The sequence below is a fragment of the Micromesistius poutassou genome (genome assembly GCF_964030765.1).
Source record: "Micromesistius poutassou genome assembly, contig: SCAFFOLD_2391, whole genome shotgun sequence".
NCBI classification, from domain to species: Eukaryota; Metazoa; Chordata; class Actinopteri; order Gadiformes; family Gadidae; genus Micromesistius; species Micromesistius poutassou.
In genome coordinates, this window is record NW_028178116.1 from 22,501 (window position 1) to 37,500 (window position 15,000).

Sequence of the window (15,000 nt, forward strand, 5' to 3'; positions counted from 1 at the left end):
GCCCCCTACAGCTCTATATTAACATAACGGCCCCGCCCCCTACAGCTCTATATTAACATAACGGCCCCGCCCCCTACAGCTCTATATTAACATAATGTACCGCCCCCTACAGCTCTATATTAACATAATGTACCCGCCCCTACAGCTCTATATTAACATAACGGCCCCGCCCCCTACAGCTCTATATTAACATAATGTACCCGCCCCTACAGCTCTATATTAACATAACGGCCCCGCCCCCTACAGCTCTATATTAACATAACGGCCCCGCCCCCTACAGCTCTATATTAACATAATGTACCCGCCCCCTACAGCTCTATATTAACATAATGGCCCCGCCCCTACAGCTCTATATTAACATAACGGCCCCGCCCCCTACAGCTCTATATTAACATAATATATGTTCATGTAGCCTACTATAAAACAAGTGATATTTATATACAAATTACTAAATCATGTTAATATACCAACTCATGGTAATATTCTGTTACTAAACAGGTTGATATACTTACTTGTGTTTATTACTGACTAATTGATGCTAATTACATAATCTGGTGTTTTATATATAATGTGAAACATAGATGACAGAATGTTGTTTTATGTAATATAAACCATAGATTACATAATGTCGTGTTTAATATAAACAATAAATTGAATAAATAATGTCTTGTTTAATAAAATATGAACTACAGATTACATAATTTTATTTAAAATAATATAAACCATAGATTAAGTAAGAAGTAATGTCTTATTAACTATAGTTTATGTCATAGAAACAAATGCAATAATTGTTTTCTACAGCAGTGTGATAATCTTGCTGCCTGCCTCTCTGCCTCACTGTCTGTCTGCCTGTCTCTCTCCCTGCCTGTCTCCCTCCCTCCCTGTCTGTCTCTCTCCCTGCCTGTCTCCCTCCCTCCCTGTCTGTCTCTCTCCCTGCCTGCCTGTCTCTCTCCCTGCCTGTCTCCCTCTCTCCCTGCCTGTCTCCCTCTCTCCCTGCCTGCCTGTCTCTCTCCCTGCCTGTCTCCCTCCCTCCCTGCCTGCCTGTCTGTCTGCCAGGGGGTAAGACGGTGCGGCGCTGTCTGCGCTACACCGACTGTGACAACTCCCGCCTCTCCCAGATGTTTCCCTCCCTGTCGGGGTTCACCTACAGGTGCTGCAGCAGCAACCTGTGCAACGCCGCCACGCCCGTCTCCATGGCAACGCCAGCGCTGGCTCTGATTGGCTCCCTGACGGCTGTGTGGCTGAGCTGGCTGTGAAGGGTCATGACCTTAACTTGTTGACTCTTTGTCCGTCTCTAATGTCAACAGGAAGTGCTTTGAGTCGATTGTTTTTAGATGTTTATCAAATAACTGGAAAAACACAATTCATTAAATGTTTTCACAAACTGACATTTGATTGAAGTGAGTGTTTTTGCTCTGGAATGCTTCATAATAACAACAATAATAATGACATTAAGAGTTAAGAAATGATGAGGAATCACTAAATATCCAGGATTTATCTAAACCATTAACTGTGATATCCAGAATGGTGCAACTCAGTAACAAAAATAGATTTAATATATATCTAAAAATATCATAAAACATATCGCAATACACCACCTTAGCAGCAGGTAACCTTTGGTCTCCTCCCCCTCCTCCTCCTCCCCCTCCTCCTCCACCTCCTCCTTCTCCTCACTGCTCCTCCTCCTCCTGCTCCTCCTCCTCCTCCTCCTCCTCACTGCTCCTCCTCCTCCTCCTCCCCCTGCTCACTGCTCCTCCTCCTCCTCCTCCTCCACCTCCTCCTCCTCCTCCTCCTCCTCTCTCTCCTCCTCCTCCTCCTCACTGCTCCTCCTCCTCCTCCTCCTCCTCCTCCTCCTCCCCCTGCTCACTGCTCCTCCTCCTCCTCCTCCACCTCCTCCTCCTCCTCCTCCTCTCTCTCCTCCTCCCCCTGCTCACTGCTCCTCCTCCTCCTCCTCCTCCTCCTCCTCACTGCTCCTCCTCCTCCTCCTCCTCCTCCTCCTCCTCACTGCTCCTCCTCCTCCTCCTCCTCCTCTCTCTCCTCCTCCTCCTCACTGCTCCTCCTCCTGGGGGCCAATCACCTCCAGCTGGACTGTCTTCTTCTGTCCTTTCCTCTCCGCCCCCACCGCCGGTGGCTCCTCCTCCCCTTTCTCCGATTGGCCGTCCCAGGGCTGAGGGGCGGGGCTAGGGTAGCAGCTGCGCTCCGCCCCCCCCCCCCCCCGCTCCCCTCCTGAACCCCCCCCTGCCGGCCCTGACCAGGCCCCAGCCCTGCAGCGGGCCCTCGGGCGGCGGGGCCCCGGGCTCCTGGGCCCCCCCCCGCGTGGCGTCCAGCTCGCGGGCGCTGAGCGACGACATGCGGACCGGCGCCGTGTTGCCGAACTTGGAGTAGTCGACGCAGTAGCGGCCGTCCTCCTCCGACAGGATGGACACAAAGCGTCGCCCCCACAGGATCTCGTCGGGCGTGTACGAGCTGCGGGCCTGCATGGTGATGCCCGTGGTCTCCACCACGCCTGTCAATCACACACGCACACACCTGTCAGTCACACGCACGCCTGTCGATCAGGTCTCAACCACGCCTGTCAATCACACACACACCTGTCAATCACACACACGCCTGTCGATCAGGTCTCAACCACGCCTGTCAATCACACACACACCTGTCAATCACACACACGCCTGTCGATCAGGTCTCAACCACGCCTGTCAATCACACACACACACCTGTCAATCACACGCACGCCTGTCAATCACACACAGCGGCCTGTCAATCACACACACGCCTGTCAATCAGGTCTCAACCACGCCTGTCAATCACACACACACACCTGTCAATCACACGCACGCCTGTCAATCACACACACGCCTGTCGATCACACACACACCTGTCAATCAAACACAGCGACCAATCAGTTGAGCCCTGCTCCCACCTCCCCCACCTCCGCTCCGAGAGGAAGGGGGAGGAGCGGAGGGGGGGGGGGGGAGGTGGGAGACTGATTCTGAATCAGCGGATCAACAGGTCTCTGGTTCAGATGGTCTGATTATTCCGGAGGGGCGGCGGCCGACCTTCCAGGATGACGATGACCTCCAGGTCGTCGCTGGCCAGCGACTGGGCGCTGAGCTCGTACAGCGGGCTGCCGCGCTGGATGGTGTGGCTGATGACCAGCGGGGACACCAGGAAGATCCCGTTGCTGTGCAGCGGGTTCTCCACCTGGATGTCCATCTGGCTGACGGGGATCACCTCTCCCTCCGCCGTCACCGCCTTACGCACCACCTGCAGGGGGGGGTCAGGGGTCAGGGTGAGGGGTGAGGGGTCAGAGGTCAGACGTTGGGGTCAGGGGTCAGGGGTCGGGGTCAGACGTTGGGGTCAGGGGTCGGGGTCAGACGTTGGGGTCAGGGGTCAGGGTCAGGGTTAGGGGTCAGAGGTCAGACGTTGGGGTCAGAGGTCAGGGTGAGGGGTCGGGGGGGTCAGACGTTGGGGTGAGGGGTTAGAGGTCAGACGTTGGGGTCAGGGTGAGGGGTTAGGGGTCAGAGGTCAGACGTTGGGGTCAGGGGTCAGGGTGAGGGGTTAGGGGTCAGACGTTGGGGTCAGAGGTCAGGGTCAGGGGTCGGGGGGGGGTCATGGGGGGGGGGTGTTGACCTGCAGCTGCACGGTGGCGGAGATGATCATGCTCTTCCTGAGGTCCCCCAGGCGGAACATGAAGGTGGGCCGTCCGTTGCGCAGGGCGACCACGGCGTTGCGGGAGAAGATGAGCGTCTCGGCGCGGCGGTTGGCCTGCGCCGTCTTCATGAACACGCAGCCCAGCATCACGGCGTTGATGATCAGGCCCAGGATGTTCTGCACGATGAGCACCGTGATGGCCAGCGGGCACTCCTCCGTCACCATGCGGCCGCCGAACCCGATGGTCACCTGACAACCAGGACACACGCAACGGTCACCTGGCAACCAGGACACAGATGGTTACCTAGTAACCCAGACTCACCTGATGGTTATCAACCAACCAGACACTATGTCACTGTCTAACCCCTACCTGCTCCTTAATGACCTGTCTCTGTACTGTCTAACCCCTACCTGCTCCTTAATGACCTGTCTCTGTACTGTCTAACCCCTACCTGCTCCTTAATGACCTGTCTCTGTACTGTCTAACCCCTACCTGCTCCTTAATGACCTGTCTCTGTACTGTCTAACCCCTACCTGCTCCTTAATGACCTGTCTCTGTACTGTCTAACCCCTACCTGCTCCTTAATGACCTGTCTCTGTACTGTCTAACCCCTACCTGCTCCTTAATGACCTGTCTCTGTACTGTCTAACCCCTACCTGCTCCTTAATGACCTGTCTCTGTACTGTCTGACCCCTACCTGCTCCTTAATGACCTGTCTCTGTACTGTCTAACCCCTACCTGCTCCTTAATGACCTGTCTCTGTACTGTCTAACCCCTACCTGCTCCTTAATGACCTGTCTCTGTACTGTCTAACCCCTACCTGATCCTTAATGACCTGTCTCTGTACTGTCTAACCCCTACCTGCTCCTTAATGACCCGTCTCTGTACTGTCTAACCCCTACCTGCTCCTTAGTGACCCGTCTCTGTACTGTCTAACCCCTACCTGCTCCTTAATGACCTGTCTCTGTACTGTCTAACCCCTACCTGCTCCTTAATGACCTGTCTCTGTACTGTCTAACCCCTACCTGCTCCTTAATGACCTGTCTCTGTACTGTCTAACCCCTACCTGCTCCTTAATGACCTGTCTCTGTACTGTCTAACCCCTACCTGCTCCTTAATGACCTGTCTCTGTACTGTCTAACCCCTACCTGCTCCTTAATGACCTGTCTCTGTACTGTCTGACCCCTACCTGCTCCTTAATGACCTGTCTCTGTACTGTCTAACCCCTACCTGCTCCTTAATGACCTGTCTCTGTACTGTCTAACCCCTACCTGCTCCTTAATGACCTGTCTCTGTACTGTCTAACCCCTACCTGCTCCTTAATGACCTGTCTCTGTACTGTCTAACCCCTACCTGCTCCTTAATGACCTGTCTCTGTACTGTCTAACCCCTACCTGCTCCTTAATGACCTGTCTCTGTACTGTCTAACCCCTACCTGCTCCTTAATGACCTGTCTCTGTACTGTCTAACCCCTACCTGCTCCTTAATGACCTGTCTCTGTACTGTCTAACCCCTACCTGCTCCTTAATGACCTGTCTCTGTACTGTCTAACCCCTACCTGCTCCTCAATGACCTGTCTCTGTACTGTCTAACCCCTACCTGCTCCTTAATGACCTGTCTCTGTACTGTCTAACCCCTACCTGCTCCTTAATGACCTGTCTCTCTACTGTCTAACCCCTACCTGCTCCTTAATGACCTGTCTCTGTACTGTCTAACCCCTACCTGCTCCTTAATGACCTGTCTCTGTACTGTCTAACCCCTACCTGCTCCTTAATGACCTGTCTCTGTACTGTCTAACCCCTACCTGCTCCTTAATGACCTGTCTCTGTACTGTCTAACCCCTACCTGCTCCTTAATGACCTGTCTCTGTACTGTCTAACCCCTACCTGCTCCTTAATGACCTGTCTCTGTACTGTCTAACCCCTACCTGCTCCTTAATGACCTGTCTCTGTACTGTCTAACCCCTACCTGCTCCTTAATGACCTGTCTCTGTACTGTCTAACCCCTACCTGCTGCTTAATGACCTACAGCCAGCTATGGCCAACAGGAGGTAGGTTCCTCTGACCTGGACCTCGATGGAGAAGAGGAAGGCGGAGGTGAAGGAGTGGATCTGGGTGACGCAGGGCACGGCGGGGGGCCCCCCGTGGGGCCCCTGGGGCTCCAGGTCCCCGTGGGCGAAGGCCAGGAGCCACCAGACCATGGCGAACAGCATCCAGGAGCACAGGAAGGAGGAGGTGAAGATGAGCAGCGAGTGCTGCCACTTGAGGTCCACCATGGTGGTGAACACGTCCTGCAGGAAGCGGCCCTGGAGGAGGAGGAGAGGGCTTCACAGTAAAGGTCCCCTACAACAGGAAGAGGGCTTCACAGTAAAGGTCCCCTACAACAGGACGAGGGCTTCACAGTAAAGGTCCCCTACAACAGGACGAGGGCTTCACAGTAAAGGTCCCCTACAACAGGACGAGGGCTTCACAGTAAAGGTCCCCTACAACAGGAAGAGGGCTTCACAGTAAAGGTCCCCTACAACAGGACGAGGGCTTCACAGTAAAGGTCCCCTACAACAGGAAGAGGGCTTCACAGTAAAGGTCCCCTACAACAGGACGAGGGCTTCACAGTAAAGGTCCCCTACAACAGGACGAGGGCTTCACAGTAAAGGTCCCCTACAACAGGAAGAGGGCTTCACAGTAAAGGTCCCCTACAACAGGACGAGGGCTTCACAGTAAAGGTCCCCTACAACAGGACGAGGGCTTCACAGTAAAGGTCCCCTACAACAGGAAGAGGGCTTCACAGTAAAGGTCCCCTACAACAGGACGAGGGCTTCACAGTAAAGGTCCCCTACAACAGGACGAGGGCTTCACAGTAAAGGTCCCCTACAACAGGACGAGGGCTTCACAGTAAAGGTCCCCTACAACAGGACGAGGGCTTCACAGTAAAGGTCCCCTACAACAGGACGAGGGCTTCACAGTAAAGGTCCCCTACAACAGGACGAGGGCTTCACAGTAAAGGTCCCCTACAACAGGACGAGGGCTTCACAGTAAAGGTCCCCTACAACAGGACGAGGGCTTCACAGTAAAGGTCCCCTACAACAGGACGAGGGCTTCACAGTAAAGGTCCCCTACAACAGGAAGAGGGCTTCACAGTAAAGGTCCCCTACAACAGGACGAGGGCTTCACAGTAAAGGTCCCCTACAACAGGAAGAGGGCTTCACAGTAAAGGTCCCCTACAACAGGAAGAGGGCTTCACAGTAAAGGTCCCCTACAACAGGAAGAGGGCTTCACAGTAAAGGTCCCCTACAACAGGACGAGGGCTTCACAGTAAAGGTCCCCTACAACAGGACGAGGGCTTCACAGTAAAGGTCCCCTACAACAGGAAGAGGGCTTCACAGTAAAGGTCCCCTACAACAGGACGAGGGCTTCACAGTAAAGGTCCCCTACAACAGGAAGAGGGCTTCACAGTAAAGGTCCCCTACAACAGGACGAGGGCTTCACAGTAAAGGTCCCCTACAACAGGACGAGGGCTTCACAGTAAAGGTCCCCTACAACAGGACGAGGGCTTCACAGTAAAGGTCCCCTAGACGCTCATAGTGTACTTTCACGCATCATAAGATGGTATCTTATCGTATTATTATTATTATTATTTCTTGTCATTATATATTGTGTGATACGTAGTAGTGTGTACAGGGGTAGTCTTGTGTTTTCCATGTTACAAACGGTCGATGATATAAAAAACATAATGCATAGGAGTTTGTTTGTAAGAAGGCTTTAAGTGAGTTACATTTAGGGCATATAGCAGATGCTTTTATCTAAGTGATGCCAAGCACTAACCATCACTAGGTTAACCCGTTCCCCGTATACACTAACCATCACTAGGTTAACCCATCCCCCGTATACACTAACCATCACTAGGTTAACCCATCCCCCGTATACACTAACCATCACTAGGTTAACCCATCCCCCGTATACACTAACCATCACTAGGTTAACCCATTCCCCCGTATACACTAACCATCACTAGGTTAACCCATCCCCCGTATACACTAACCATCACTAGGTTAACCCATTCCCCCGTATACAACAACGATAGCTAGGATAAGACGCTACACAACGCTAAGTACTATTTTTAAGTGCCAGGACGTACAACTTACAATAAGAGCGTACATTAAGTGCCTTCGTAATAAAATACCGAGCAGGATGTGAGGCTGGAGGCCATTACCGGGGCAACGGGCCCGTTACCGGGGCAACGGGCCCGTTACCGGGGCTGGGCCGATGGAGGTCCATTAGTCCATTGGTCCATTAGGCCCTCTCTTAGAGTCCAGCCCAGACCGCCCTGAGGCCCGGAGGACTCTCTGGTGCTGAGAGAACGCTACATTAGGGTCAGGGGTCAGAGTTAGGGTCAGGGGTCAGGAGGTGGGGGTCAGGAGGTGGGGGTCAGGAGGTGGGGGTCAGGGGTCAGGAGGTCAGGAGTCAGGAGGTCAGGGGTCAGGAGGTGGGGGTCAGGAGGTGGGGGTCAGGGGTCAGGAGGTGGGGGTCAGGGGTCAGGAGGTGGGGGTCAGGGGTCAGGAGGTCAGGGGTCAGGAGGTCAGGGGTCAGGAGGTGGGGGTCAGGGGTCAGGGGTCAGGAGGTCAGGGGTGTACCTGCTCTCTGATGTTCTTGTGGGCCACGTTGCAGGAGCCGTTCTTGGTGATGAAGCGGGCGCGGTGGGGGCGGGGCCTGGCGCGGCTGGGCGTGGCCGAGCTCTCGGCCAATCGGGTGAGCAGGAAGCCGTCCGGCAGCAGGCCCTTCCTGGCCAGCATGCTGCGCACATTCAGAACTCACCATCGTCAATATAATAACTCATATTAGGAAGATGGTTCTCATTATTATTATTATTATTATTATGTAGCACTACGTTGGCCAGCCTGTTGCTGGGGAATATTCATATTCATAATTATATAAGTCACCTACATAATAAATATAATTATGAAGATGATCATTATTATTATTATTATTATTATCATTTAGCCCTACGCTGCTAGTGTGTTGCTTGGGAATCATAATAATTATGATTCATTATTATCAATAATAAAATAGCCGGTTGTATCTTACAATAACCGTTTTATGACAAAACAGGTTCATTTTGCCGGTTATTCAGTGGATACCTTTTCTAAAAAAAAAAAAATAGAGAAAACAAATAAATCAATGACCATGAATGTCATCCTCTGGACGGTTCATCACAACACCGACAGGCCGCCGTCAGCCTCCATCACACCCGACGGAGGACAACATGAAGACCGTCACGCCCGCTGACCGTTAACCGACCGCTGCTCACCTGCTCGGTGGTGATGGAGGCGCTGCTGTAGCTCGCTCCCGTCGGTCTGGATGATGATTCAAACGGAGCCTGAGCGAAGGAGAGGGTCGGGGGTTGTTGTCACTGTCAGTCCGTCCGGCCGAGGAGGTGAGCGGCGCATCCACCAGAGGACCGCCCGCCGACCGACGACGACAACACACGGAGGCGCAGAAGCCGTCTCTCTCCACCGCGGGCTGCGGGGGACGGCCGCGGCCGCTAGAGGGCGCAAGAACGGGATGACGTCACGTGACGCGTTGTACCGCGGACAGGCAGACACACACAAACAGACACACACACACAGACACACAGATAACGAACGTGGGTGTTTATTATAGGAACAAGCTGTAGGGTTTCCCAGTTCCGACAATATCGGCACTTAGTAGTCCCCTGTCGGCCCTCCAGGGGGCGCTGTGGACCCGCCCGTCCTGGCTGCCCGCTGCATCGACCCCCTTCTGCGATACGTCGACGGCGACGCCATCTTGGAGAGGCAAGACAAGCAAGCAAATAGAAGTCGAAGGGGGAGCCTCAACCGTCCCATTTCAACCGATTTCCATGAGTCGTTTTATATTAACGTAAAATCATGATATATATTTTATATACAATAAATTAGGTAACACTATTTAGTGAGCGCGTCACTTTGAACACCTTGAGTACGCCCTAAATATAATAAAACCATAAACTCTTGAGTAAAAACGACTCATTGAAGTCGGTTGAGTAATTTAATCCATAAAAATCGCGGCGCCTCCATGAAACAGCGGAGACCAAAGGGCCCGCCTTGACCTCTCCAAGATGGCGGCGCCGCAGACGTACGAGCAGAAGGGTCCGTCTGCCTGCTCCTGGCCCCGCCCTCCGTGAGGTACAACATATCCCACGATGCATTTCGGCGTCATTTCAAAGATGGCCGCGCGGAACCTTCCCAAATGTAAACACTTCCGACCCGGCGACGCGTTTATAAAACATGATTCACTCGGTCGGTTTTTAGTTGTTTAATTCAGTAAAACGACGACATGTTGACAAGGTTGACCGTTAACGTTGTCTGTGGCAGCTCGTAGTGGGATGAGTCCGGACCATAACTTAAAGTAACGTTACATGTGATTTGTGGACAGTGTTGCCAGATTGGGCCAGATGCACCGCCCAATCTGGCAACACTGTGTGGACTCATATGTCCGTTACATGTGATGTGGACTCATATGTCCGTTACATGTGATGTGGACTCATATGACAGTAACATGTGATGTGGACTCTCATATGACAGTAACATGTGATGTGGACTCATATGACGGTAACATGTGATGTGGACTCATATGACAGTAACATGTGATGTGGACTCTCATATGACAGTAACATGTGATGTGGACTCATATGACGTAACATGTGATGTGGACTCATATGACGGTAACATGTGATGTGGACTCATGACAGTAACATGTGATGTAGACTCATATGACGGTAACATGTGATGTGGACTCATATGACGGTAACATGTGATGTGGACTGTCGTATGACGGTAACATGTGATGTGGACTCATATGACAGTAACATGTGATGTGGACTCATATGACAGTAACATGTGATGTGGACTCTCATATGACGGTAACATGTGATGTGGACTCATATGACAGTAACATGTGATGTGGACTCATATGACAGTAACATGTGATGTGGACTCTCATATGACGGTAACATGTGATGTGGACTGTCGTATGACGGTCACATGTGTTCTGTGACAGGGGCACCGGAGCAGACCCGGAGGCTCATCGTGTTCCGCATGCAGAACGACGAGCGCTTCACGCTCCACAAGGGGAGAGCCAAACATCTGTGGGGGTGAGAACTGGTTAAACTGGTCAGAACTGGTTAGAACGGGTTAGAACGGATTAGAACGGGTTAGAGCAGGTCAGAACGGGTTAGAACGGGTCAGAACGGGTTAGAACGGGTCAGAACGGGTTAGAACGGGTTAGAACGGGTTAGAACGGGTCAGAACTGGTTAGAGCAGGTTAGAACAGGTTAGAACGGGTTAGGACTGGTCAGAACGGGTTAGAACGGGTTAGAGCAGGTTAGAACTGGTTAGAGCAGGTTAGAACAGGTTAGAACTGATGGTTAGAACGGGTCAGAACGGGTTAGGACTGGTTAGGACCTTGATACTATCCACATGAGGTAGGACTAGTTTAGTTGGGACCTGACTAGTCTAGTGTAGACCTGACTAGTCTAGTTTCCTACACTAGACTAGTCTAGTTAGGCCCGGACTAGTCTAGTGTAGACCTGACTAGTCTAGTTTCCTCCACTAGACTAGTCTAGTTAGGACCTGTCTAGTGTAGGGTCTAACTAGTCTCCCCTGGGTGTTTAGGATCCTGATCAGAGACCTGGGGCTCGAGGGGAAGGCCACACCGAAGCAGTTCGCCAAGAAGTGGGAAAACTTAAAGATGAAGTATAAGGTGGCTTTAAAGGTCTTATGTGTTTGGAATAGTTAGGCGTTATTTTGTCAGTTACGGGTAATCTAACTAATTACTGTTTCCGTCGTTACAACGCCGTTATTGTTACTGAACGTTAAATGCGGTGCGTTATTATGAATTGATTGAATAAACTGTGTAATCCGAACGCACCCCTGGCTGCACACACAAACTGCTAGTGAGGAGACCGGGTGGGGTTAACAACGAGATAAGCGATTATGATTGGCTAAGGCAGAGTCATGTTTCACGGTAGCCAATTGGAGCCAGTGTTTTTACACACAAGCCAGGATACGCGTGCCACACGCACACGCACACACTAACACCAAACAGATTCGATGAAGCAGTAGAAATGGCGAGTCCGGAGCAATCCGATGAAAAGTTGTCATTTTCAAGGTGGAGATATAAGCACTAATTCATTGAGGTCAAAGGCAAGAACGTGCATGTAAAGTGTACATTATGTCCAGGAGCAAAGACTTTGTCGACGCATCTAATGAAGCATCCCACAACGACACACGCATCTATAAAGCTACTCTTTTTTTTTTTTTTTTACAGTAACGCAAATAATTATTTTCCCTGGTAACTAGTTACTTTTATTATAGAGTAATTCTCTGTTACTTTTTGGAACAAGTAGTGAGTAACTATAACTAATTACTTAAAGGTCTTATTTTAAAGGTCTTATCACAGCATTATCTTTTAAAGGTCTTATCACAGCATTGTGTTTCCTGAAATGTCACAATGCTAATTGAATTAGTGAACTACTAAAGCTTCTTCCGAGGGGCGGTAATAGTGTTCAGCCCGCAGCTCTAGGGTCTGGATGGAGCTGACTGTGGGCGGTGTTGTGTTGTTGTGATGTTGTGAAGCCATTGAAGGGGGTGTGTTTGTGATGTTGTGTTGTTGGCTCCAGCTGCTGAAGGGGGCCCCCCCCGATGGCCCCCCCTGGCGCTGGTTCCCCCTGATGGACAGGGCCATGACGGGACGCCTGGGGGAGAGGGAGGGGCCTGTCCTAGGCCCCGCCCCCCTGGTGGAGGGGGCGGGGCCTGTCCTAAGCCCCACCCCCCTGGTGGAGGGGGCGGGACCTGTCCTAAGCCCCACCCCCCTGGTGGAGGGAGAGGGGTCAGTCATAAGCCCCGCCCACCTGGCCAATGGGGAGGGGTCTTTCCTAAGCCCCACCCGTCTGGTCAAGGGGGAGTGGCCACAGTGGTCCGAGAGCGAGAGGGGGCGGGAGGACCAGCAGAGGGAGGAGCTGGACCAGGAGAGGGAGGAGCTGGACCAGGAGAGGGAGGAGCTGGACCAGGAGAGGGAGGAGCTGGACCAGGAGAGGGAGGAGCTGCGCAGGGAGATGGTCGCCGTGGAGACGCGGCGCGCAGCGCTAGAGAAGGACGCGGCCGGGCTGGACCACGAGCACAGGGTTCTGGAGCGGGAGCGGGCGGTTCTGGAGCGGGAGAGGGCGGTTCTGGAGCGGGAGAGGGCGGAGCTTGTGGAGGGGCGGGGCCGGGGGGCGTGGCACAAAGAGAGGCTCCTCTGCCTCTGGGAGAGACTGATGTAGACCACAACGGACGGACACACACGTCACCATGGAGACAACAACACACACGTCACCATGGAGACAACAACACACACGTCACCATGGAGACAACAACACACACGTCACCATGGAGACAACAACACACACACGTCACCATGGAGACAACAACACACACGTCACCATGGAGACAGCATCACACACGTCACCATGGAGACAGCATCACACACGTCACCATGGAGACGTTGACCAAGGCTGGTGCATTTGGTCCATTCCGTCCCAGCCATTGTCTAATGACTGTTTCCGATGTTTTATGTAAATATATTTGGAGGATATGTATATATGACGTTCGTGTAACTACAATAAAACAAACTTAAGTAGGCATGTTTCTATCTGAGTGCAATAAAGTGGTTTCTTTCTGAGGATGGTTTTTGAAGTCCTTTCCTTCTTCACCCGGCGGGGGCAGCAGCGGCGCAGCGGCCCCGTTACTTTGGGACAGAAGAAGAGTCCCCCCCCCCGCTCCGAAGGTATTCGCAAGGATCCCAGGGTTTGAACGTACAGTGGGTGGTCTTTCTCCCTTCTACCAGCCAATCACTGAGCTGGATGTGCAGTGGGCGGCGCTCCACTCGCTGGTTACTCGGTGGCTCAGAAGTCCCGCCCCGCTGTACGGCCGAACCCTTGGACGCAGGAGCTGGCCGCTCTGATCGCACCCCGAACCCTCGCAGCGCAGCGGAGGAAACCGAACCGCTATTTATCGATCCGCCATTTATTACTGATGGTAAAAAACTACCGGACAGCAGACATGAACTTCGTCTGAGACGAACCTTTTGAGCCTCTGGGGCCCTCGGAAGTGGTAGCATGTCTGGCTTGTTGTTGTTTTTACCCTGCTTAGCTAGTTAGCTAGCCGTGTGTGCCTTGCTCTGCTGACGGGGTAGCGCAGGTTCTCCTCCTCGGCACCGACCGCACTTCGCTGCGAACACTCGAGTCCTTCCGCTGGAGCCGTCCGACTCATGTGAGCCGTCCCGGGCCTGGTCGCCCCCCGCCGCCGGCCCGGAGGTCTCTGGTCCCGATGGAGGCCAACATGACCCCGCTGTCCCACCTCCAGGAGAACTCGTACAAAAGTGAGGAGGCGCCCCGTGCGCTGCGTCATGCTCGGCGTGACGTGTGTGATGCTGTCTCCATGGTGACGTGTGTGATGCTGTCTCCATGGTGACGTGTGTGATGCTGTCCCCATGGTGACGTGTGACATGTGAGGCTGTCTCCATGGTGACGTGTGTGATGCTGTCCCCATGGTGACGTGTGACATGTGTGATGCTGTCTCCATGGTGACGTGTGTGATGCTGTCTCCATGGTGACGTGTGTGATGCTGTCTCCATGGTGACGTGTGTGATGCTGTCCCCATGGTGACGTGTGTGATGCTGTCTCCATGGTGACGTGTGTGATGCTGTCCCCATGGTGACGTGTGACGTGTGAAGCTGTCTCCATGGTGACGTGTGTGATGCTGTCCCCATGGTTACGTGTGACGTGTGTGATGCTGTCTCCATGGTGACGTGTGTGATGCTGTCTCCATGGTGACTTGTGTGAGGCTGTCTCCATGGTGACGTGTGTGATGCTGTCTCCATGGTGACGTGTGTGATGCTGTCCCCATGGTGACGTGTGTGATGCTGTCTCCATGGTTACGTGTGACGTGTGTGATGCTGTCTCCATGGTGACTTGTGTGAGGCTGTCTCCATGGTGACGTGTGACGTGTGTGATGCTGTCTCCATGGTGACGTGTGTGTTGTTGTCTCCATGGTGACGTGTGTGATGCTGTCTCCATGGTGACGTGTGTGATGCTGTCTCCATGGTGACGTGTGTGATGCTGTCTCCATGGTGACGTGTGTGTTGTTGTCTCCACGGTGACGTGTGTGTTGTTGTCTCCATGGTGACGTGTGTGATGCTGTCTCCATGGTGACGTGTGTGATGCTGTCTCCATGGTGACGTGTGTGTTGTTGTCTCCATGGTGACCAGTGACCGAGGAGGACGTCAAACGGCTGATTGAATTCCGGGCGTCTA

At 52.8% G+C, this 15,000-nt stretch overlaps 4 protein-coding genes across 4 annotated transcripts in view; 3 read left to right on the plus strand and 1 right to left on the minus strand.

Moving 5' to 3' along the window:
- Positions 1-1,311, plus strand: part of cd59b (CD59 molecule (CD59 blood group) b) — a 4,033-nt gene extending 2,722 nt beyond the window's left edge. Inside the window, exon 3 of the mRNA XM_084490544.1 lies at positions 1,057-1,311. Coding sequence (XP_084346670.1) covers positions 1,057-1,256 — 200 coding nt within the window. The 3' untranslated portion in view covers positions 1,257-1,311. The remainder of the gene's footprint in view (positions 1-1,056) is intronic.
- Positions 1,312-2,047: 736 nt separating this feature from the next.
- kcnj11l (potassium inwardly rectifying channel subfamily J member 11, like) lies at positions 2,048-8,444 on the minus strand (the record flags this gene model as incomplete). Its single annotated transcript, XM_084490542.1, is given in 6 exon segments — positions 2,048-2,215; positions 2,217-2,506; positions 3,060-3,267; positions 3,634-3,903; positions 5,721-5,960; positions 8,286-8,444. Coding segments are annotated over 6 exon segments (1,335 nt in total).
- Positions 8,445-9,850: 1,406 nt separating this feature from the next.
- On the plus strand, positions 9,851-12,985 carry LOC311374768 (uncharacterized protein; the record flags this gene model as incomplete). Its single annotated transcript, XM_084490535.1, has 4 exons — positions 9,851-9,899; positions 10,708-10,801; positions 11,322-11,409; positions 12,329-12,985. 4 exons carry the CDS (start codon positions 9,851-9,853, stop codon positions 12,968-12,970), a joined length of 873 nt encoding a protein of 290 aa, XP_084346661.1. The 3' UTR covers positions 12,971-12,985.
- Positions 12,986-13,632: 647 nt separating this feature from the next.
- LOC311374779 (uncharacterized protein) overlaps positions 13,633-15,000 on the plus strand; it is a 12,293-nt gene continuing 10,925 nt past the window's right edge. The window contains exons 1-2 of the mRNA XM_084490546.1: positions 13,633-14,067; positions 14,956-15,000. The exon at positions 14,956-15,000 is cut by the window's right edge and continues 49 nt beyond it. Of these exons, the coding sequence (XP_084346672.1) occupies positions 14,016-14,067; positions 14,956-15,000 (97 nt within the window). The 5' untranslated portion in view covers positions 13,633-14,015. The remainder of the gene's footprint in view (positions 14,068-14,955) is intronic.